Below are 24,388 nucleotides of genomic sequence, written 5' to 3'. Positions count from 1 at the left end.
GAATTATAGATAGTCATAATGTAATTGTAGATATCTATAATGACAAACCCCATACACATGAATGGCAAAAATAGTTTGAATCTTACTAGTCAAAACTGAATTACAGATATCTGTAACTGTAGTTTTGACTAGTCAGAATGATGTTATAGATATCTGTAATTCAGTTTTGACTAGTCAGAATTACGTCATAGATATCTGTAATTCAGTTTTGACTAGTCAGAATGACGTCATAGATATCTGTAATTCAGGACTAGTCAGAATGACGTCATAGATATCTGTAATTCAGTTTTGACTATTCAGAATGACGTCATAGATATCTGTAATTCAGTTTTGACTAGTCAGAATGACGTTATAGATATCTGTAATTCAGTTTTGACTAGTCAGAATGACGTCATTGATATCTGTAATTCAGTTTTGACTATTCAGAATGACGTTATAGATATCTGTAATTCAGTTTTGACTAGTCAGAATGACGTTACAGATATCTTAAATTAAAATTTATACTAGTCACAATGACATTACTACTAGTCAAAATTACGTTATAGATATCTATAATGGTAATTCCGGATAGTCGGACTTAGTGATTAAATGTTAAAACGGCTTGCCATACTCCATACTCCAAGATGGAGGGGCAAACTTGCTGTCACAGAGAGGGCGACGCACAAGTGTTTGAATGTGGACCGATTTTTGGACAAACATATCTGGAAGACATTTATAGTGTTGTACTTGTTTGTATAAAAAGTGATGAAAATTGTTGTGTTAAGATTAAAGACTGAGCGAAGAGGGCTTGAGTGAGAAATTTGGTTGATGTACTATGCCTTAATTGTTAAAATAGCTTCATCAGTAAGGACAGCCACTTTTTTTTTTTAAGTCAGTTTGCTACCTCAGCACACAGCACGTTTTCATCTGTGTATTGAACCTTGATTCAGTCCTCAACATTTAGTACTTGGTGCTCCCTTTTATATAGCTTCTATTGAGTACTGTGTTTTTATGGAAATGTGTTCTATTGTGTCTTTTCTCCCCTTCCTTTTTAATAGCTGGTTTTGCACATGTAAACCAAAGACAAATTTTTGCCTTTTGTATTCAAAAAGTAGACAATAAAACACTTGTTTTATTCGTTCTGTCCTAATTATCTGCTGTCTGAAGCAATGTTACTATGTCTACAAGCATTTACTTGCTGATGTGTTCAGCCCCACTGACCTGCAGTGTAAGTGCTAACTAACCCCATTCCTTCAGCTGACCAACATGTTCAGCTTTTGTGTGAACTGTTAAAGTTTCTTCAGTGCTAAACTGGTCATCTAACACCTGCACACTGACTCAAAACTTTCAATGTTAATCACATTTTCATGAGATAAAAATACAATTGGTTCAAAGTGGCATGCAAAAGTTTTCTATTTGAATAAATGTGTGGTTTGGCGTCAGTGAGTAGACATTATTTTCTGATGCTGTTTCCCAATAGCCTTGCACCTACAGTATAGGCAAGCCTGTCCCCTGAAATTATGCTGATACGCCTCATGGTTCCAGCTTACATTTGGCGTGGCCAAGTAATTTCTGCCTGGATTATGTTCACTGCCAATTTTTTTTCTAGTGCAGAAAAAAACAGTAATCTTAGTAAATAAATAACAATTACATAGCAATTGTGCTTTTCCTCTTTGTACTGTTTTGTTTACTGATTACTGCAGGAGAGTTACCCCGAAGCTGTCTTCCTGTCGATGTTGTTTCCAGTTGTGTCCTGTGTCACTGAACATCAACAGGTAAGCCGTCAGCCAGTCAGAGCTGCCGTAGCGTCCCTGCGTAGCGACAGCAGTGATCCGGGTCCGCCTCCCCAGATCCACCTCCAGCCACTGGTATCTGTCTGAGACGAGGGGAGACCAACCTCCGGCTCCTGCATGGGGACAGCGACAAAGAGTGTGTGTTAATGATGAGGTGTGTGTGTGTGTGTGTGTGTGTGTGTGTAGAGAAGAGGGTGCTGGCAGAGGTGAATGAAGAGAGAGCGAAGGTCGAGAGAGAAATTGTAGAAGTGATATGTGATTCATTACATTTTAATCTTCTTGAAATGAATCTTTAAAACTGTGAATATATACTCTGGAGTAGACTCTCCGTGCTGCGATTTTAAAACTGGCCAATAATAAATGTCACAGTTTGGATATGAATACAAACTGCTTGTTTATATGTTTCCATAATGTCCACAGATTAGCAGTCAGAAGTCTACAGATGACAAGAATGTCAAAGACGAGGGTTAATGTACTGGGAAGGTACATTAGCTGATGCTTTGTTCCTAGAGTTATTAGTAGTTAGCACATTTGGAGGAAATCCTGCTTTTTTAGTTGAAATGTTGCAAAATACAGTATAAACATAGTTTATCCCATTTCTGGCTTTGATTTAAGTCCACTTACACGCTCACAGATTTAAAACCCTGCAATATGTCAAACACTTCCTCTGGTTTCATGATGATAAATAATAAATCCTCATAAGCAAAGACATTAAGCGGGATATATTTGAGTCACAAACACTTGAAGGAAATGGATTAGACTGCGCAGCACCGGGATGGTATTTAAAGCAATTTGATGACTCTCCACAACTGAAGTGTCAAGATGTGTCCTTCCATTTAATGTATCTGCTTGGGTTTTTATGGCACTATGAAGGTGACAACGCTCTGAGGGTGAGTTAGAATATGCTGAGAAATCATTCACATTTCCACACTGATATGACCTAAATCACTCAGCTGAGGCCTTTGTCTTTTCAACAGTGATTTGCGGCGCTGACGTCCCTCCTATGTTTTTCAGGGTAACATGCCCCGCTTCTGTCCTAGCGACAGCTGTTACAACAGCTGGAGAGGACATGCAGGGATGTATGAGACTAACTCACACTATGTTCATATTATAGTCTAGGAAAAAAGTTTGTCCCATTAGAGCAGTGCAGCTTTGTAAGATGTCTGTCGCTTCAACAGCAACCTCCCATGGAAAACTGACAATATATGAAAACAATTAGATTTTGATACCAGAGTATACATTAAAATAATGTAGTGTCTCTGTCCTCCCATGTGAAAAAAGTCGCAGTGCAGCAGTTGGGCTATTTGCATTCATCTCTACAACGTTATTGTGGATCCCACTGTGTGCAGTGATTGGCTAGTGCTTGTCATGTTAATGCATCAAGGTCTGAAGAAGTAAGAGTTAGGGCTAAGAGGTCTTGGTTAGTACCAGGCAATTTCAAATACTCTCACAAATGCACTGTGAGAAAATTGGGTGAGTCAGGTGTAGTATAAAGAGGCACACAATCCATGGAGGTAGTCAGATGTGATGGGTTCGTAGGTTGAGCACAGGCCTTTCTCACAGGGGACTGGGGTTAAAGTCCTGCATGAGTCAATGTTAGTTCATTAGTTTTAGACTGTGTGTAAAGCTGCTGAATGCACATTGTGTACATAACTTTAGCAGAGCAGCTTAATAGATCTGTTTGCGTTTATATCATACCTCCATGTTGCTTAGACACCCCAGAATATACACCCAGGTGTAAATAGCCTCTGCCTTAAAATAATCCTTTTGCTAGCAAAGTGTGACTGGCTATTTCTAACATTTTATTTTCAAACAGCAAAGTTCAAAAGTTTGCAGCAGTAACCATCAGGGAGCAGGCAGGAGGCGACATCAGATGAGCAGAGAATCCGATACATGGAGAACACACCAAGGGAGCCAACACACCTGTGAGGAGCCGGCTGCAGGTTGGTTGGAACTGGCGTGGATCCCATGGCACACACACAAATGCAGAATGTGCAGCCACGTGGCAAGGTAATCCACAGCACAGGAAATGACAGGCAGCTGAACAGGTAAACTCATAACATTGAGCTGACTGGTAGTCTCTCCACACAGCCACAGGAAACAGGTGAACAGAAACAAAGAATGTGGGAGCGGAGGTCTTGGGTGAGAACAGAAGGCTGAATGGTTTACGAAGGAGCAGGGTAAACAGGAGAGTCAAAGGCAGGCTGGCAAGGAGGAGGCAGTCTGGTAATGCTCTGGAAAGTCTTGCATAGGTATGACAAAGACCAATCTGATAACAAGAGTCTGTGAAGCTGGAATATTTATAGTGACGGGGAGTAATAAGGTGGTTGTGGTGGACCAGCAGCGGGAGATGTGTTAACAGGTTATAGGCTGGCAGGTAGGTGTGGTGGAAAGGCGGGGCATGAAGGCATGAAAAAGGCCCTTTAATGTCAATGTGATGACAGATGAAGTGATCTAAATGAATTACAAATATATAACACATAATACTTTTTTGAAGTATTCACCTTGGCAGCAACATCAGCCTTGAGTCTATCTGTAAAGGTCATTGTGTTTTTTTCCAAATTTGTTTTCAAAAAGATTCTATATTGCAAAAGATCATATAGTACGTGTTGCACTGTATCACTGCAGAGTTACAGTATAATAAGGGTTAGGGTAAAACTGTCAGGATTAGCCTACCAGAGGCAGAGTAGGGCGGGTCATGCCTTCCCTTTCCTAGAAAATGCATATTCGCAAAAGGTATACCATCAGCCTTTTTAGCAAAATTTTACATTTTTTAATAGAAGCAAATTTGTTAAACTGATTTCACCCTGATATATATATATACATATATATATATATATATATATACATATTATCATCTTAACAACCAACCTGTGGGCCCTCACATGATTTTGATGATTATAATATGTAATTGTACATTTGCTTTGTTTGTTTAAGTGGTTTACTAATACAACCTATTGTTTGATAGCTATCCTTGCAGTTCGACTGATGCATATCATTTCAAGGTACAACCACCACAGCAGGTTGAATAAATGCTTTTGTCAGACAAAAAACAAACAAATATGTATAACCCACTCATTGTGCCTTACCATAATCCACAGATTTATACTATTACAACAAAAACAGTCCTCATACATTCCCAAAGGTCCAGACAATCTCAATCCAGTGTAATATTTAGTCCAAAAATATTATTACATCCATAGATATCCACTTACTGCCATTGCATCAGTTCAAATGTTTATATTTCTCTTCTTATTGTACACAAACACAATCTATTTTGTGTATAAACACCTTGATACTTGATACTAAACTGGTGGCCAAACTCTGACCTTTTGATTGACACCCCAGTTGAGCCAATAGGTGCTTCCATCTCCTCTACACAGCCAACAAGAGCCTGTGTTGACAGGAAGGGCTTGCCTTACTTCCCTGGTTACAGAGCCAATTGCAGGCAAGCAGCTGACCTGGTGTCTTGTAGGTGTTGTCGTTAGTGATGCTCCTAACCTGAGGAGGAGTTTTGAACTCATTTCTGGTGCCCTAGACTGCCATCAGTGTATATGAATGATAAACAAATGGCTCCTTTGTTGTCTTGGAGATAAAAAGTCTTATAAACCTAGGTTTTCTAGAAGTGCTTTCATATACAGTTAGCCCATAAATAGGCATCTCTGTCTTTGTTGACTTCTTTTTCACACATAATCACACATTCAATAGATTGTTTTGAAAGGCGCCTGGGCAGAACCTTAGAAAAACATGTGTAAAATGTTTATTTCATGCGATGTTGTTATCTACTTTGGATTTGGACTAGATGAGGCTTCATAATATGGTCCCATTGTGTTTTCCAGCTAATACCTCCCAGTTCTAGTCATCTGCTTTTTTGATAAAATATTAAGGCAAAGAAAAAAGAAAGTAAAGAGAATAAAATTGGGAGAAAGCACAAATGACATGCCATCAGTCCACTGAAGGTCTGGAGAAAAAGAGAGCACTGAGTGGTTTGTGTCATGAAAGGGAAGGAAGGAGAGTGAAGGAGTGAGATCAGTGTGTTTTTGCTGTAAAAAGTATTTTAAAGACTGATTTCTACTCTGACTCTTCATCTTTTACACACCTTTAAACATTCAAAATAAATACCGGTATACTCCTGGATTTTTTTTTATAATCATAATGAGCTGGCTTTCTTGTGTCCACTTAAGCTTAAATTTCTAGTTTAATCTTTTGGTACAATATTTCTTTTAAGAATAAAGAATAAATGTGCATGGTATTTAAAAGTGATAGCTCAGCAAAAAAACACTCAAGTAATAAAATGGCTTGATTTGAAAAAAACAAAAGGCCTCAGCTCTGAGTTAACCTCACAGAGAAGTCCACTTCCAAACAGTAAACAAACAAAGAAACCCTCACAACTCTGTACAGTCTGAATCGATGTGTTTTTATTCAGAAATGTTAAACCTGTTGCAGAAAGTCAGCGGGTCAGAAGGTGAAAGAAAAGACAGCTGTGTGGCTGGTGTCATTGCAGACAGAGAATATGAGCTGTAGCTAACCTTTGCAGAGACATTGCCAAAACTCATCCAGCAGCAATTTCATTTCTAATTTGGATGCTGCTGGTGTGTGTGTGTGTGTGTGTGTGTGTGTGTGTGTGTGTGTGTGTGTGTGTGAGAGAGAGAGAGAGCAAGAGAAGTGAGAGCTATGGCAGAACCTGATTATGAAGAAACATTGGAGGTGATGGAAAAGGCCGCTACAAGATAACGACACTTTGAATACTGAGAGGGGTGTGCGTGTTTGTGTGTGTGAGTGTGTGTATAAGTGTGTGCGTGTGTGTGTGCATGCGTGCGTGTTAAAGAAGAAAAAGTGCTGAGTCAGGGAATAGCAAATCCATGGCACCCGAGCAGCAGATGGAGGGATTTCTCCCCTGCAGAGCACACACACACACACACACACACTCACGCATGATAAAACAGCAAGCCTAAAGAGCGCTTGAGACTGTGTTGCCAAGATGATGTCACGCTGACACGAAGCCAACACAAATCAATACCACAACAACACTTCAGACACACAGCCTGAAGTGAAGTGGACACGTCCACTCATCTCATCACATCTATTATAACGCTACTTTACTCTGAAATAGTGAATGATCACAACACACTGTGAACCCTGTGAGGGTTGTTCCATATAATGTGCTATGGAAGCGGTGTAGGACGACAGTTGGCAAAGTGTCAGTCAGTTTGAAATAGAGCGAGATATCTCAACCACCAGAGAGAGTTTTCATGGCAGATAATTTTGTTGCTTTAACAATGGCTGGGGCCTGTTTTCTGTGCCTGTAAATAATTCCAGTGAGTAAGTGTCCACAGTACCAACACCCTGGAACTGGCCAACATAAGCTGCAACAATAACTTGTTTGAAATCACATGACTACTATGATGTGCAAAATTCAGATGGAGGGCAGGAAGTCATAAATCCATATACTGCATGAATCTGAAATAACGTGACTATATAAAAGGACTGGATGAACCTGCGGGCGGCAGGTATCATCAGAACCTCATGCTGGATGTGAGCCACACAAAATGAAAAACAATGATTTTTCTAACAACCTGACTGATCTGCCTGGTGTGGACACAATCCCCAATACAAATGGCCGCGTCCTCCAGTCTTTGTCGCATTAGTGATGTTACACAGCAAGCTGATGAAGGCGCACCAGAGTCTAATGGACTATGACTAGCCTATTTTGTGAGCGGTTGGTTCCACACAAGGGCGTAAATATAGACAGTGCAGGCAGGGCTGTTGCACTGGGGCCCATGGGGTGAGGGGGTCCAAAGAGAGAGTGGGCCCTCCAACAATATGAAAATGGGCCCTCATCTGTGGTTAAGGGAACTCACATTCAAAAATAAATGGTGCCATTTGCTGCATATGCCATTGAAAAGGCAAGCCTAACTCCATTATGGTTTTCTTTTTTTTTTTCTTTTTTTTTGTAACATAGTCAGCAGCAATCTACATTATGTTATAATAAATATATGCTTATTCTACTTAAACTATAACAAATTATTGAATTAAATGAAAACCTTATTTTCTTTGGTATTTTTGTCATATTAATATATATGCAATAATCATTTCAGGGTAATATATATGTCAACTCTCTATTTGATCATGTGATGAGATTATAAAATCATACAGTAGCTTGTTTAGGTGCATAACTAGTGTGTAGCTTGCATTAGGACCTGTCATTATAGTGTGCACTGGGGCCTGTTGTAACTACCTCCCATCACTGGGTCCATGACTGAAACAACTGTCTTCTTGTTTTTGGTTGGGTGAGTAAATGTGCATGAGTATAACTGTCTTTTTTCTGTACATGAGTGCACAGCTGTCAGGCTAACGTTACGAGCTAACATTAGCTACTGCATTCTATCTGTTAGATCAACCATTGCCAGAAGTCTGGTGAAACAACATTAAAACATTGGGTCATGGCTATAAACACAAAGAAACTGTCACAGCACATTGTAATTGCATCCATCTCGAGGAATGTTTAACATAATGCTTAAGCATTAGCATTATGTAATAATTGACTCAGCTCCTCCAGACTGAAGACGGAGGTTTTTGATTGACATCTGCCGTTGTTTCTGAATGAGTTTTTTCTTCTTTCTTTTCTTCTTTTTTTTTGGTTTACGTCTCCCCTTCACATCGTACTGTTTTCAGGACTTAAAGCGGGCCTTGTTTTTTCCCAAATTAATCAATCAGAACAGCCGTAAACAGCGCAAATCATAGGCATTTGGGCAATGCTCCTGTTGCCTGCCTTCCATCTGGACAGCACACAGACATCATATGCAATGAAACTACAGTTTGGTATCAAGGTGCCAGCATATTTATATACAAAACTGATTTTTTGTGGACAGTAAAAAGAGAAATATGAACGTTTGAAATTATGCAACAGCAGTCAGTAGATGTATATATGGATGTAATAATGTGTTTGGACTAAATATTGCACTGGATTTAGACTGTCTGGACATTGGCTTAGGCTGTAACTTTCTTCCTCACCCTGCTATTCACTCCTTGCACGCATGCTTGCACTCTGTCTGGCTGTCAGTGTTCAGGGCTGTCAATCAAGTCATCAGCTGTTCTAAAGCTGATCCACAATCAACCAATAGCACATCAACACACCTTCTCTATCAGCCTATCATCTCTTTCTGCCCGCTGTCCTTTCATGCTGCTGCCCTGCCTACCCTCCACCTCCCCATCACCACCTAGATCACCTCTATTTGCCTCAACAGTCATCATCAACCAAAGTCATCAGCCACTACCACCTCCACCAGTGTCTAGACTCCATGGGGGGGATTTATCTTCCTCGCTCAGATGTCCCACAATCACAAATAATCTCTCTCACTTATATTTCACATTAAACTTCATCCTTATTTCATTCTTCTGTCTCTCCTGATTGTCTTCTGTCTGTTGGACCATAACATTCATAATGTACCAAATAAGGTTGATAATGCTAGAGTTATCATGATTACAATGTACTCACGGAGAAGAGTTTGTCGAACTAACCTCACTTGTTTTTGGGAAAAGAACGTTTTCACCACCAAATTGCATCATGCTGTTATCATATCACTTTGAAGGTTGTGAAGTTGTTTCTCATGTCATTGTGACCTTTATACCAACATGCTGTCTTTCTGTTTATCACAGCAAAGCACTGTTGTCTAGCTAAAAGCTTGGTGTCAACAACATATTGTCAACAACACCAATAATCATTCCAAATTCAACATGATTGAACATGACCATGAATTTTGTTTCTCCACATTAGCATCAGATTTATGGATAGGAAATAGGTGTGTGTTGTACAAGCTGGGTCTGAGGTCATCTTCCTTCCTCTCGTTTCTCCACCAGCTGTTTCAGTGCTGTGCTGCCGGCTCGTTAGGGCAGCAGCTAAAGGCCAGCGCTAATAAGTACTGGAGTAACAGACATGAACACTGACAGCACAACAGGAGAGAGCAGACATACTGACCTTTACTCATTACGGTTGGACTGGAGAGGAAAGAAGTGAAGAACACAGATGAGAGAAAGAGTGACAGAGAGGGGGAGGGAGGAAGACAAACTGACATCTGCTGGACTGCAGAGCAGGAAATAAGAAGAGAGCAATGGACAGAAACAATGAGAGCGGTAGATACCTCTTCAGAAACTGAAAAAGAAAGTAGAACGAGCCCAAAATGAAGGCAAGCACAGTGTACACAAGGAAATCTGTGTGGAGAAAATGATTCACTAAATCCACCATGTTAGTCATGCATCATTTGTTTGATCACCAAAACAATAGTGTCTGTCATGCATGCCTGTCAGTTCAGATCCAGTAAATTTCCTTGTTTTCTCTTGCAAACCGTAATGACACAAAGCTTTTTTTCTCCATTCAGGAAGGTAATTGAGGTTAAAAACAGGCCAGGAACATTGCATCGCCACTCTATTGGACAGTCAAATTAGCACATCACCACAATGAACCAAGCGGTCAGGAGATCATGACTTTTGGGGCCAACCACATCAGAAGGCCAACTGACCAAGCACCCTCTAGAGCAGCGGCGGTCAGAGGTTGGAGAAGAGGGCTGGAAAAGTGTGTGTGAACAATGCTCCTTTCCACAGGATTATCCATGGGGCTGTCCCATTTTTCCACAGTTGGCTGAGTGCGGATGGTTACGCGCACACTGGTGACGTTTTGCCACGCAGAACGTACATTTGCCTGTAGTGTTCAAGCATGTATTAAGTGGCCAAGTACGTGGGGATATTAAATGAAATTGGGACAGACTTGACAACGCCCCTTTCATTGCGCATTGGATGTTATTCTCCGCAAACAAAAACATTATCCAAACATGATTCAGTTCAGAAAAGGGTGTAAAGAAATAATTTTCATATAGGGATGAAAAAATGTGTGGATAATCAGCAGGAATCTGCAGCTGTGATTTATGTTGAGCTGATGTATGTATGTATATGGATATATGAATATATTTTCATGTTGGTACATGAACAATTCATGATATTTCTATTACATGCATTTAAGAAAGTCAGTTAATATGCTGGTATATATAACACTACGTTGGATATCTAAAGGAAAGTTAAAGGTTATTAAATAGTGAATAAAAGGGGAAGGATTAAGTAAGTTAACTACTGTTTTATAATATTTGTCATGTTGGAAATAAAGACATCAATCAAAAGAAATGACGGAGCAAACTACTCACCTGTATCCATCAGCTGCAGTATTTTTAGCTGTTTGTTGGAACGTTTGTTCCGTGGTCCCTATTTCAGATAAATTCTGTGGTTAGTAAATAATTCCAGGGCAAAGCTTGATGTGAATTTCCGCACCACAGACACATTTACAAAGCTTCCTAACATGTACCATCATGACGCTATGATATGAACAGGACTATGATATAAAGTTAAATTTATAAAACATTTTTCTTCCATTGAAATTTCTTCGGCGGCATCTCAGTCGAAATCCGGATGATGGCAGACTAAACTATAGTGGGCAGACTTCACCAGCTTCTCCTTCTTTAGTTTATTGGCGGAACTCCACCAGCTGGTGATGCATTGTGGGATTTATACTTGGCCAAATACCGCTCAAATCAAGCGCACTGCACTTTTGGTCGTTGTAGAAATGGGATACACTTGCACACTTACACTAAGCACATGGACGCGCACGTCAAGTGTCCAAGTGCGTAAGTGTGATCAAGTGCGCATAATGGGACAGGCCCCAAGTCTCTAAACAAGACACTCAACCCCTACAGCTGTTCACTGTCGCACAGTACATATCAGTGATACAACCAGATCACTTTAGCAGCATGCAAACTCTTCTGTACGTCTACTGATAACAGGCATCCCTATCCCCCAGACACAGCACTATACTACAAGATTGTTTTGCAAAATACATTTTGCAAGAAATGTAATTGCTTCCTAGATAATGTTCACTAAGTAACAGTCCCAGAGCCAGAGGAAACTTCTTGGATGGGCAAGTAATTACCTCAAGCGAGCCCTTGTCTTTTCCTTTAAGTATGCAATGCATTTCTTTAGCTATAAAACATCATCACAGTTACACTTAGTTCAATTTTTGACTTTGACTTGATGAGACACTGTAAAGAGACAGGTTTTTCATTTAAGGTAAGGAAAACAAGAAAAGATCTGTGCCGCTCTGACATGTCACTTTTCTTCTGCTGAGGATCATCCACAGACTTAAAGTAAAAAGATGAAAACTGTGAAAGTGCTGTGAAGAGCATAAAATAATTAAAATGGTCTAAATTGGCACAAAAAAAAACTACCCGGAATTATAAATGTGTCTTTTCTCAGTACTTGGCAGTTGTTGATACTCTGCGTTGCAGAAACATTTCAATCTGTCACAAAAAAAGTGTTAAAGTTTGATACTAAGCTCTATAAATTAAAAAGATAAAGCATTTCCTGTATTGAATTATTCGCCCAATTTCATAGCAAAAGGTCTCTCCAACCACAAACTCTGGAGTGTGACCTTCTTGTTTTCCGAGGGTGTGTATGTGCTGGTCCATGGGAGGCTGTGCAGCTACAATCAATACATGTTTTATTAGTACACAGTTGCTCAACAGAAACAGATTTTAGAATAAGCCTAGCTAAATTGCTGTATTGAGTGCAGAATGTTTCATTAATAAAATATATTCATCCAGAGGCCAATGGAAACAAACAGTTTGTCTATTTAAAAGGTCAATCCTGTGCTAATCTGCTGAGGGTACACCAGGGTGTCCATGTTCTCATTTACTTAAGTTTTCCAACAACTCCAAAACAAGTCCCAAAAATAAGTGCATCCCTCCAAATAAGTCAATATGTGTCATTGCTGCAAATCATACATGGATTTATTTGGGCTAGCATGAAAGCATCAAAGGGAATGTTATTTTGGATGCTTCCTCCTGGCACAGTGTTCGGATACAGGCCAAGGACGTCTGGTGTCAGGGCTGGATTATGACTTTTTTATGGCGTCAGGGGTGGTGAGATGGAACAGAAACTCAAAGATAACAAGTTCAGATCCCACAGCAGCTCATTTGCGCCCATCGGAGACGGCAAGTGTTTTACAAGTGTCCTTGATTTACTCTGGATAAGAGCACCGTCTCAGTGCCTGACATCATTTCAAATCAAAATAAGAATCTATATTCGAGGAACCAACTGGGAAACCTCCATATGCCACTGGGATTATTTTAAATGTGGAGCAGATCTTAGTCAAGAACACTGTATGGATCAACATTTCACTCTATTATCCGGAGTGAAGAACAAAATCTGACACAAGGGTCGAGTTTATGAGACTAGAAATCTTCTACCTTAAGCTCTTTCAACCCTTTAAAACCCATGAATGTATGGCACACATATGGTTAAATGTCAAATGATGGCATTTCCTGTCCTGAATTGGTATACCTGGCTGAGACATGAAGCAGTGATCATGCTAGAAAGAAGAGTGTAAAGGGCGAGCAGAAACAGCCTCAGATTTAAGATGTTAAGCTGTCTTCAGACTTTTATATGCTATAAATTGAAGCATATAAGAAATCCCAGACACATTCAGCATTAGCTTTCAGTTTGCTCTCCAACTTGGGTTAAATATCTTCAATTTCTCAGCTGAATGGATTCAAGTACTTCTGCAGCACTGTGGAGCTGTGAAAGCCTCTATTTTCTACATGATGCTGTTCAGTCACAAAGCCTAAACCAGACTGAGAGGTCAATTAGCTTTAGCTGGTTGCACCAGCTCTTCGTGGATTATTATTTGGCCTAGTTACACAGTAGTGCTGGTTAGGTTAGAATAATTAGTTGATTTCCTGCTCATTCTTAGCTGCAAGAATACTACTGACTGAAGGATGTTTCTCTGTGAATGCTTATTAAAAGAACACAAAGATTTTAGATTTATAAAGGATTGGCTGTCAAGTTTAATGTATCACTAAAACTATTATTTTTGGCAGTTACATTATAGCTTGTAATGCGTGTGATTGCTTTGAAATATATGATACTACAATAAACAAATTTACAAATTAATAAAGCAGTTAGTCATTTGTTAAGTTTCAATCATGAAACCCAATTTAAATAAAACTGAACTACAATTGAAATCAGTAGTTACTGAAAACTTGGGACTTAAAGTGAAAATAGACAATGTTTTTACCTTAAAGCCACAGTGTGTAGGAATTTCTCCCATCTAACGTTGAAATCATATATTGCATTCAAACAGATGGCGCACTCTAGCGCCTCACTGTTTCAAACACGTATTGCAACAACTGTAGCCGCTGTGTACCAAAAAGCTATGATAACACTGATGAAACCACGTCATCCGATACTTCATGGAGTATTCATCCAGGCTCCTACACAGACACACGCGACACGAGTTGAAAAACCCCCTCCTCACCATGCTGGCTGCTTTACAACGTAGGACTGTTGGGGCGGATGTAAATTGAAACAAACCAATCACGTCTTGTCCTTTGACAACTGACAAGTGGCTCAACCTCACACACCTCATCCCTCTCCTCGCATTACTGCGCCGCTAACAGCTGTTAGTGGCCAGCGGCACTACTGCCGCATAACAAAGTCCCACTCTTTGAGCATAATGCAGGATCATGTATTATGCAGCATCACGGGAGAATCCTCGTCGCCAAGAAAGTGCAAAAGGGAATCAAAAAGGCAGCGTGACCGGCGAATTAAACAAACAAGGGTCAATATCGGGGTTGCCTTTCCCAGGTGGAGAGAGCTGCTGAAGGAGAAAGGTAATACAATCACAGGCCAGCGCTAACAGCGGCTAACAGCGGCTAACAGCTAACAGCGACGCAGTGATGCGAGGAGAGGGGTGAGGCTGTTAGCGACTGGCCGCTAACAGCGGCTAACAGCCAGCAGTGGCGCTGGCCTGTGATTGCATTACCATTCTCCCTCAGCAGCTCTCTCCACCTGGGAAAGGCTACCCCGATGTGGGCCTTTGTTTTTTTAATTCGCCGGTCACGCTGCCTTTTCTATTCCCTTTTGCGCTTTCTTGGCGACAAGGATTCCGTCTCCCATGATGCTGCATATGTATGATCCTGCATTATGCTCAAAGAGTGGGACTTTGTTTCAAATTTGCCAGGGTAGTAGCGAAGTGCCTCTTGCTCTTCTCCTTCGGCTCCTCAGTCACGCAGTGCTGGCCTGGCTCTCAACGAAAACGCCGAAGGCGGTGCTGTATGTCCCTTGCTGGCGGGTGTATTCTCAAGATGGCGAAACGTAATGGAACCCCACAGACGACTTACCCACACAATGTACAAACAAATCCGAAATTCTCCTTTTACGAGAATAAGTCAGATTATTGGTGGAGGTAATAGTACACCAGTGATGACATATTTATGAATGCAGACATCAATTTTTGCCAATAAACAACTGAAAATGTTACACAATGTCCCTTTAACTTATCACGATGAAGTAAATGTTGATTGGACAATGTAAAGCTCAGGCTGCTCTCATGCACTGTTTGTACTTTTTCCCACAAAAAGAAATGCACCAAATTTTGTACACATCCCACATAATCAGGAGCCAATAGTTTGTGCATAACTCACCTATTTGGGGAGGCTGCGATCATGTGACAAATGCACTAACGAGAGTAGCCGTTTATTCATTTACAGTATTACTTACTATATTTGTTCCTATGAAAGTTCCTTCGTGGTGCATGAAGCCAAATAGATTCAACTGCTGCATATAAGATTACTCAGATGATCAGCACTGCTTCCACATCATTGGGCCCGTAGAGCAGGCACACTTTACTTCTGCCAGTTAATCAGGCTACAACCTTTCCTAATGTGATCGAACCGACTGATCAAATTCTGATGGTGAAATGGGTCATTTCGCGGTGGTTGTGACATTCGAATAAATGTAGATAAAAACGGCTCTCGCTTTCAAGGTTCAAGGTTTTTTTATTAGTACCCAAAGGTAAATTTGTTGTGCAGACAGGAACTCAGCAATCCCATTATAAAATCACAGCCACGCAACAGACATCATGACAGTCAAATCGATCACACAATAGAAAAACAATACAATCATACCAAAATATATATAAACATCGGAAAGTGCTTCAACATCTCCATGGATCCAACTCCTCAAAAGAAACCCTTTAATGTAAGTTAAGTAAGACAATAATAGTATGACAACAATAACAGCAGTAGTAGTCGGCATCAGGCAGGACCACAGCAGCAGCATAACCACAACCCACGATCCAGGCGTAGCCACGATTCAAGGGAACCTGCAAGACAGTGGAGCACAAAGGCTTCGGAGAAGAAGCCCACACCTATGTAGTTTGACACTAGCTAGTAGATACTTAGAAATGAGGCAGGTTTTTACCCACATACTCTGTGTTGGATTTATGAATAGCTGGGGCAATTCAATCCTGTTCTCTATAACCACAGCCTGCTCTGTAAGTAATGGAGGCTGAACCACAGAAAGACCCTTCAAGCTATCATCCAGCTCCTGTAACACTACACTCACAGCTGTTCAAGTCCCTCCTGGTGTAAGACAGAGCCATCTCCACAAGGAAAATTAACTTCAGCCCTCGTCCCTCTTAATAAGACTGTAAAAGAACACAACACCCGGCACATTATTTCTATCCCTTCTGTTCTAATTGCAATCTCCACCGTGTTAGTGTCGACTGGGAAATAGAGGCTGACACAACGCTTGTCAGGGCAATGGCTTCACTAGAAGGAGCGGATGTGTGCGCCAAATAAAAGTAATGTTTGATTAGCACTGACGTACTGTTGTTCTACACAGTAATGGGTGAAGGAAAGGTGAAAAGAACTAAGGTGGACAGGTAGACAAATACGGGAAAAATTAGGAAAAAAGCCATTACAGGAGGAAAAAAATCACCCACAGTACATGAGTTTTAAAGAGAGGCTGAAGCCTAAGACACAGACAGCCACGCAGAGAGACAGACAGTATCAGCAGGTCAAGGTTTCTGTGTGGACTTGAGGGAATTTGAGAGGGTTTTAAGCTGAGTTGAGTTGGAGAGTCTTATAGTGGCATTGGATTTTCAGCTTTAGCTTATGGTGATTTTCTGACAACCTGGGAGAGAATATGCAGCTATTTATAACAGAAAAAAAGACTCAGCAGCAGAGCAAACAAACAGCTATATTAAAATTCTTAGAGATGGAAAGCAACAGAGCATAACAGCATACAAGTCAATAAAAGAGCAGCTTTGAACACAACAAGACACTGAAACATGCATGTGAGCTAATGTCCATTATAATGATCTTGAAAATAGATGCAGCAGTGAAACCAGTTTTAGGGGTCTTGCAGCAGAGTCAAATTAGGACCGGACCCTGGAGACACCAGCTTTAGGGAATTTAAACAAAATGTGGTAGGCAGGTGGAAAATGAAGTAAGTGGATTGCTAAGTAATGAGACTCAGGCTAACATGGAGTTTATAAAGCAGAATAAATCAATGAAGTTTGCAGGTTGTGGAAACATCAAGAGTGTTTGTCTATAAGAAGTACATGCAGTGACATTCAGGAGCAACAAGTCATTACAGCTTAACAGCATCAACAATGAGAGACTGAGCACCATGTCTTCCAAAAGAGCCGTATGACCCTTTTCAAAAAATAATTCATGTTTACTCAGAGAACAGTGTGAAAATGGAAAGAAAAGAAAGCACGCAAATCTACTTCTCTGGCAGTGAAATGGACAAACGTATTGATCTGGAAAACAGAAGAAAAGGCCTGTTACAGTATGGATAACTGGCTCAAAGACCATATGATATAAATTGAGTGAGGGATATAGAAGCAATGTAAAAAATGCTGAGGTGAATGAGAGGCTTGTAGCTGCATTTTGTCAAGGAATCAGGCAATATTTACCCATATAATTAGATTTACGGAGAGAGTGACTACCTCAGATTAAGAGGATTTGAGCAGAGGAGCTTGTGGTATTTAACCAGATAAGGTGTTTAAGAGCAGCATTAAATGGGCACCTGGAGAGGCAGAGGTGGCGCATAAACATCACACAAAGATCAATACCTCATTCTATGGTTCCCTCCACATAGTTAATTTCAAACTACAGCCCCCTGCTAATGTTTAAATCCCCTTTTCAAATCTAAATTAGCACTTCCAGAAAATGATTACTGTGGATTGATGAAGTGTTCCAAGCCTATTTCAGCATAATTACAGTGGTTCTAATGTGCAATTATCAGTATGGCCCACTGAAAAACCAAGACCGTTTAGATGTTAAATACTGCCATTAACATTTGCCTATAAATGTTAAATGCTGTCATTAACATTTGGCTATAAGATGGAATGAAGTTATCTCAATGTTTTCTTGGCAGCCCGTATGGGGCTGAATTAAAATTACGATTACAGCAGACCATAATCTACATGGAGTACAACCAGAGAGTGGTAGGGCAGGATGTGGCAGAGAAGGGTGCAATTAATGATGAAAAGAAAATATAAAGGTGAAAGCAGAAGGATGGGGAACGGTGAGAGGGAGATAGCAAAATGAAAAGATGGAAGGTTTTTTAGAAATGGAAACACTTAAGCAGCAAAAAAGGGGACAAACCTAGGAAGAGTTAAACATTCAACAACCTGTGCCTTTTAAAAGAGGCAGTCACATCAAGTCAAGAGATTATTGAGGTTCCTACTTGATGTTTGATTCAGTGCAGAGTTCAGCTACTCATCTCTGCATGCTAACATGTGCAAATAAGCATGCAGCCAATTAGGATGTGCCTAATCAATACTTACTTTTCCTCAGCTCCGTAACAGCAACAGCACAGTTTAAGTTTAGATTGCTGACTGACTCGGTAGCATTATTGATCATCGGGCAACCAATGCTTGAAGCATCTTTCCACAGAGCGAGCTGCCGCTGGGATGCATGACAAGTCAGTGTAAGAACTGGTGCACTTTGTAAAAACTGCAGCACTATGAACATGTCCAGTGCTACACACAAACCTAATATTGTTTATTCACAGAGTAAAAACAGGCCTCTCTGCCCCCATCTCAGACCCATCACTGCTGCTTGCCAAGCTGGGGAAAAAAAGGATTCCTCTATGCTGCTACTAAAGACCAAATACAGAAGGCTCACAGTAGCATGAATCAGCTTAAATTAATAGCACTTGTTGCTAATCTATTAACCTTTTTGTGTGTAAAATCAAGTTGCCACTGTAAAGGAGATTTTTACTGGTCTCAGTATTTCGTATTTTAAGGAATGGCACAGTTAAGACCAAAGAACAGGGGAGGTGGCTGTTCCAGTCTCAGAACCTATTGGGTATTGGTCTGATGATGATACGCCTCTGGGGGTAAAGGTTGTGTATCTGGCAGACCTGGTGTCAAAAGTGGATATCTAGGCCAAGACTTCCTCTTCCATGCCCTGGTCAATGACTAATGATATTTGTATATGAATGCAGAAAATTAAAAGAGTGAGATATAAAAGAATATAAAGCTAAACAGTAATCAGACAATTGACAGTGGGTTCCAGGATTGCATACTGGCCACTGCGTTCCACCTCACTGCATGAACTGTTTAATTGCACTTCAAGCATGATTGCTAATACTACTTAGACCACAAAGGGAATGCATGGTTCCACATCTTACATTGTAAATGCTTTTTTTTATGCCCTTTGCGCCAGCGACAGCCATGGCCAGAGGCATCTCGAGAACGCCTTGAGGGAATTTCTTCCAATTTGGCACAAACATCCAAACGGACTCAACAATGAACTGATTAAATTTTGGTGATCAAAGGTCACTGTGACCTCAACCCTCTAATTCTCGTGAACACAATATCTCAAGAATAAGTTGAGGGAATTTCCTCAAATTTGGCACAAATGCCCACTTTGACTTAATGGTGAACTGATCAGGTTTTGGTTTTTAAAGGTCACTGTGACCTCAAATAACATGTTTTTGGCCATAACACAAAAATTCATATGCTAGTTATGACAAAATTTCACACAAATGTCTTTTAGGATAAAAAGATAAAACATTTTATGTCCAAGGTCAAAGGTCAGCTTCACTGTGACACCATAGTTATCTGCAAAAAATGCTTTTCTGGCAATTATTTAATGCCATCACTCAGGAACAGAAGGGGAGAGATTTGGTCAGATACTGAATTGATGACAGTAATCTTGGGTGTCCACATTGAAACTGTGCTGATTGTATAGATTTTCTTTGCTGCCGGGTTGAAGATGTGCATGACACATTAATGTTCTGAAATTTGTAGCTTCTTTGCAGCAACATCCATATTCAAAGCATTGTCATGACTACATACAGTATGAGTCTGGACAGACATGGATGTAAGCTGTGACTGCAAAAGGCACTGGTTCATGGAGGCATGTAACCATGAGGTGCTAATTCTAGGTTTTCAATGTGATGTAGAAGTAACATTAGTTACTGTAATTTTGCTGTTTCTCTTTATTAGAGAACAAACAATATCCTCAACACTATGCTCAGATTTTCTGCACCATACACTCTGGTGATATTTGAGAGTAATCATTTATCTGCTCATTTTGGCTTGGTGGCTCGGAATGCAGACTGAGCTCACATGGGTCCACATCAACAGACTTGTTATTCAACATAGAAGCTGCTTTTAATTCAAAGTGATGTTTTACTGTAGGAAACGGTTGCTCATTTTGGCCTAGTCTTACTCCTCTCCAGCATTGTAGTGCACATCAACAGTTTTTCCCCTTGTTGGAGACAAAAACCATCCCGACCATAATGAAGTCTGTTGCTGAGGCCGTCAGCTTTGAGCTTATGCCTCCTTGGCCTCTAAACCAGAGCCGTCTGTTAGAGTGACCCTGCTGAGCTCCGTGTCAAAGCTCCCATCTTTGGCTTCTCCCCAACTTTATGACATGCTAATTGTCCACTTTGCACATTGTTATGCACCTGGGACTTAAGAGATTAAATGCCAGTGCAGGGCCATTGCTTCTTCCCATTGCTGTTGGCCCCATTCAGTGTCCAGCCATAGCAGGGCATTACACTGGAAGTGAAGGCAGCACCGCAATGGGATTAAATGGCCGCCAAGTGTGAACAGTCCTGTCAGTGCCAGCCCCCATATGGGCTGACCAGCCAAGATGGGACTAACTGGCAGCAGTGACGGCCAAGGAGGCATGTGGGAGTTTTGTAACCTCTACATCCAAGCTGGCCACTTGGCAACTGATAGAGATTTTTTGAACCTGTTCAAACTACTTTGAGATGGATGACATACTTCGACAGGTTGCCATTAAGAGAGGGTCATTAATGACTTTACCTGCCAGCTGAACAAGAGTCATTGTAAAATTACATGCATACTAATATTCCGTTATTATTCGGAATATGACAATGGCCATATAAACAGCATATTCTGTTTAAATTTTCCAAATTAGGCCCTTTTCCAAATTTAATATTTTCCAATTAAGGTGTGGGATATGCTGGTATTATTTGGATTTTAATAATAGCATTATTTGGACATGTGTACAGCCCATTCAGAATATGCGTCTCAACTGGGGTTTTGATTTTTGCAACACACGACCTCTTGTCTTTTCACGGTTGGCTCCGTACTTTGTCATGGATACGCTGTGCACAAACCAATTTGCAAACAGTGGTAACTGGGGTAGAAATGCATGACCAAAAGAAAAGCCTATATCTCTGGTGAGAAGGAAAAACACATCTACTTTTAATTATGACAGACTTGAATATCAACACCAACTTTTTCAAGAAGGTGGCTAAAGGAGGGAAAGAGGGAGGCTGTGTTCACACAGTCGAACAAGTCAACCACATGAAGAAAACTGAAAAACTCCTTTTTTTGATGCAAAATGACGAGCTGTCCTACTTTTCTGTAATTTGACGTGATGAACAACATTTTGGGGCATGTTAATCGGAGTATGCACAGCTGCATGTAAACAGGAGTATTAGCGGAATATTCATTTTCATTAGCCATGTAAACAGCTTATTATGAATATTGTGTTTTCTGGAATAAGGGCAAAAACCAAACCATTCTGTGCATGTAACCATACTGATGCAGAATCCTGAGACATTCATACGCTGAGATAATCAGAGGCAAGACAAAAGTATGCCATTGCTATATCCTCCAGACAACATACATGTTTGCCACATATTATCAGGTTCCAACAAAACTTTAAGATCTGTGCACTCTATATGCATCTTCCATAAACAGAGTTTGTAATATGACTTTTTATCTCTCGCTTTTTTCCTCTGTTATGATGTGTTTCAAAATGCAATATAAAGTATAGCTTATGTAAATACCCCTCATTTTTATAACGTGGTAAAACGTTATTAAAAATATGCAATACATAAACAATCATATGATAAATCCTGCGGCACCCTTGGACGCTCTTAAAGGCGCCCCACTTTGGGAACCACTGCTGTGGGTGGCTGGAACAGGTCCAGCTGTATGATTGGCTTTAAGTTGCAGTGGTGCCTACAGACCCAAGAACTGAGCACAACAATTTCTCTCTTACATCAATATCCTGTAATGTGTTGGAATGTTTACAGGGGAGAAAAAAAAACAAAACTGTGCAGGCATCACAATGAAACTTATTGAGGAAAAAAAACATTCAGCTGGCTTATCTTCAATTTGACTCCAAGTTGACCAAATTATTCTTACAGTAAGAGTAATAGAAAAAGAAATCCTGGACTCCGGATGATTCTCTGCTCTGGCACCACACTCAGCCACTGAGTTCTGTAAATGGAGAAATCTGCAAACCATTCCCTCCCAAAAGCTCCAAAACCAGCCGTGATAGCCCTTAACAAAGCCCCACATCAGCATCTGGTCGAGCACTCCCTCTTGAATTTTTATTGTGGTGGGTGAATGACAACTCGGATTTATACCCCTATTGAGAGGTGGAGGCCCCGTGGAGAGTTTTTGATGTACTAGTCTAATATAATTCCAATGCATTTCTATATACAATATAAATGGTTGGCAGTAACTGCTGTCCTTTCAAACTATCTATCTATCTTTGTATTATTTCTGCCTCCCTCTCTTTATCCCTTGCCACCACAGAGGTATCTCTCAGATTGTGTGAATCCAGCTGAGGTTTGCCTTTGATGTTCGCTGCTCTGCGTCCTGTAGAGAGCCAAAGACTCCCTCCTGTACTGAGGGGATGATGCACCACTGCAGCCCACAGAACAAAACCCAACACATCTCAGCTGAAAGAGGGAGATTCAGTCAAGGGACTTTGCTTTTTCTCTGTTCCCAACATTTCTCTGGCCTGAAGGTGCTTTTTGACAGTTAATATCAACAACTGACCGAGTGCATCAAGTTTAAAGCTGCATAAGCCGAAACTTTTTGTGGTTAGACGGCACCCCAAACCCCACACTGTTTATGCTTTGAAACACAACTGTGGAAAAAGTGTAAAAGGTCACAGCTGTAAGAGAAAAGGTTAGAGATGAGTGTTACCTGTGGAGTGTGAGCTAAAGGAAACCTCTTACATTTAGAGCTTTTCAACCAAGTAGTCCCAGGAACTATGGAATAAAAGGAACTAAACCTTAAAGTCCCTTTTGCACATTCCTATTTATGTGTGCATCTGACGAATTGTGAAGATTCAGAAAATTAGAAAAATGATGCATTTAAAAAAAACACACTGCAACAAATGTAATTTTCACACACAAGGAAACGACACAAACACCCTGATGTTGTTTGAATGCTTCTTGAGAAAAATGTAATCAAAACTTTGCTGATTTAGTGTGTGTAAAGTTCTGTTTCTTTGGTTCACTTTTTTACGTACTCTGTACGCTCTCTCTCTTATTCTCTGTCTCCCTCATGCTTTCAGCTCATGCACACACTGTCTCCCTTTGTATCGATCTTCTTTTACCAGTCAGGAAGCCAACGCTAAAGTTACAACAAAGCTATTAGCATTAAAACTTTTTCACGTTAAAAACACCAAGAAATGCCCATCCTTTGTCCTAATACTGCCATTTAGGGGTGGGTGATATGGCCCTAAAATAATATCACCATATTTTTGTGATAAGGACATTCTTGATGATGTGACAAATTAGTAAAACAAAAAAAAAGATTTAGTATTCATTTAAAAAAAATAGAACTGAAACAAAAAAATGATATAGTTTTACATATTAACCAAACAGTTTGCCTTCAAATATTCAGTAAAAACTTAAAGCAACACAATGGAGGATTGTGCTTTTTACCTCACGGGGTCCCCCTACAGACGAAAAACGGTATCGTCTGTTACAACTGTCACAAAAATATTTTTGCACGTGTATTAGTTGACAAGCCAACGATACCGGTGAACTTCCTGAAGCTGGCCGTGTAATGCGCAATCATCATGTCTTCAGAACAGGTAAAGTAGCCTTATATGATTTTGCACATACATGATTAGGCCGATTGCTTTATTTACTTATTCATTTTTGAAACTCAGAAATGAGTTGCTCTCTGCACGTCAGGACTGATCTCCTCCTCACAGCGAGCGCACGCACACACACACACACACACACACACACACACAAACACACATACACACAAACTCAACAGAGTGAAGTCAGACAACAGCAGAGAGGCCGCGGTGCAGATGAAGCGAATATAACTTCAAGATTACTCTAGTTGACGACAGCTACGCTTGTTACTGTGAGTAAGTACAATAAAACCTTTGCCAGCCAAGCCAATACTTTATCAATACATGTGATCAGCATGTAGAAAGCCATATTTCAATCTGCTCTGTCCGCAGTCTCTCATTCAC

The 24,388-nt window shown here is 40.4% G+C and overlaps 1 protein-coding gene and 1 long non-coding RNA gene across 3 annotated transcripts in view; one reads left to right on the top strand and one right to left on the bottom strand.

Annotated features, from left to right (window-relative positions):
* The window catches only part of LOC126397159 (contactin-associated protein-like 4), a 108,168-nt gene extending 105,094 nt beyond the window's left edge, over nt 1-3,074 (bottom strand). Inside the window, exon 1 of the mRNA XM_050055715.1 lies at nt 1,692-3,074. Within this exon, the coding sequence (XP_049911672.1) occupies nt 1,692-2,036 (345 nt within the window). The 5' untranslated portion in view covers nt 2,037-3,074. The remainder of the gene's footprint in view (nt 1-1,691) is intronic.
* Nucleotides 1,682-11,141, top strand: LOC126397160 (uncharacterized). 2 transcript variants are annotated; one of them, XR_007570619.1, is made up of 3 exons: nt 1,682-1,754; nt 3,589-3,715; nt 10,151-11,141. It is a non-coding gene; the product is annotated as an uncharacterized LOC126397160 (long non-coding RNA). The 2 variants fall into 2 exon arrangements; XR_007570620.1 differs by having other exon boundaries at nt 3,589-3,782.
* The last annotated feature ends 13,247 nt before the right edge of the window (nt 11,142-24,388 follow it).

The sequence above is a fragment of the Epinephelus moara genome, chromosome 10 (assembly GCF_006386435.1).
Source record: "Epinephelus moara isolate mb chromosome 10, YSFRI_EMoa_1.0, whole genome shotgun sequence".
Classification (NCBI taxonomy): domain Eukaryota; kingdom Metazoa; phylum Chordata; class Actinopteri; order Perciformes; family Serranidae; genus Epinephelus; species Epinephelus moara.
The sequence above is the reverse complement of the archived record's forward strand: the minus strand, read 5'-3'. Positions and strand labels throughout refer to the sequence as shown.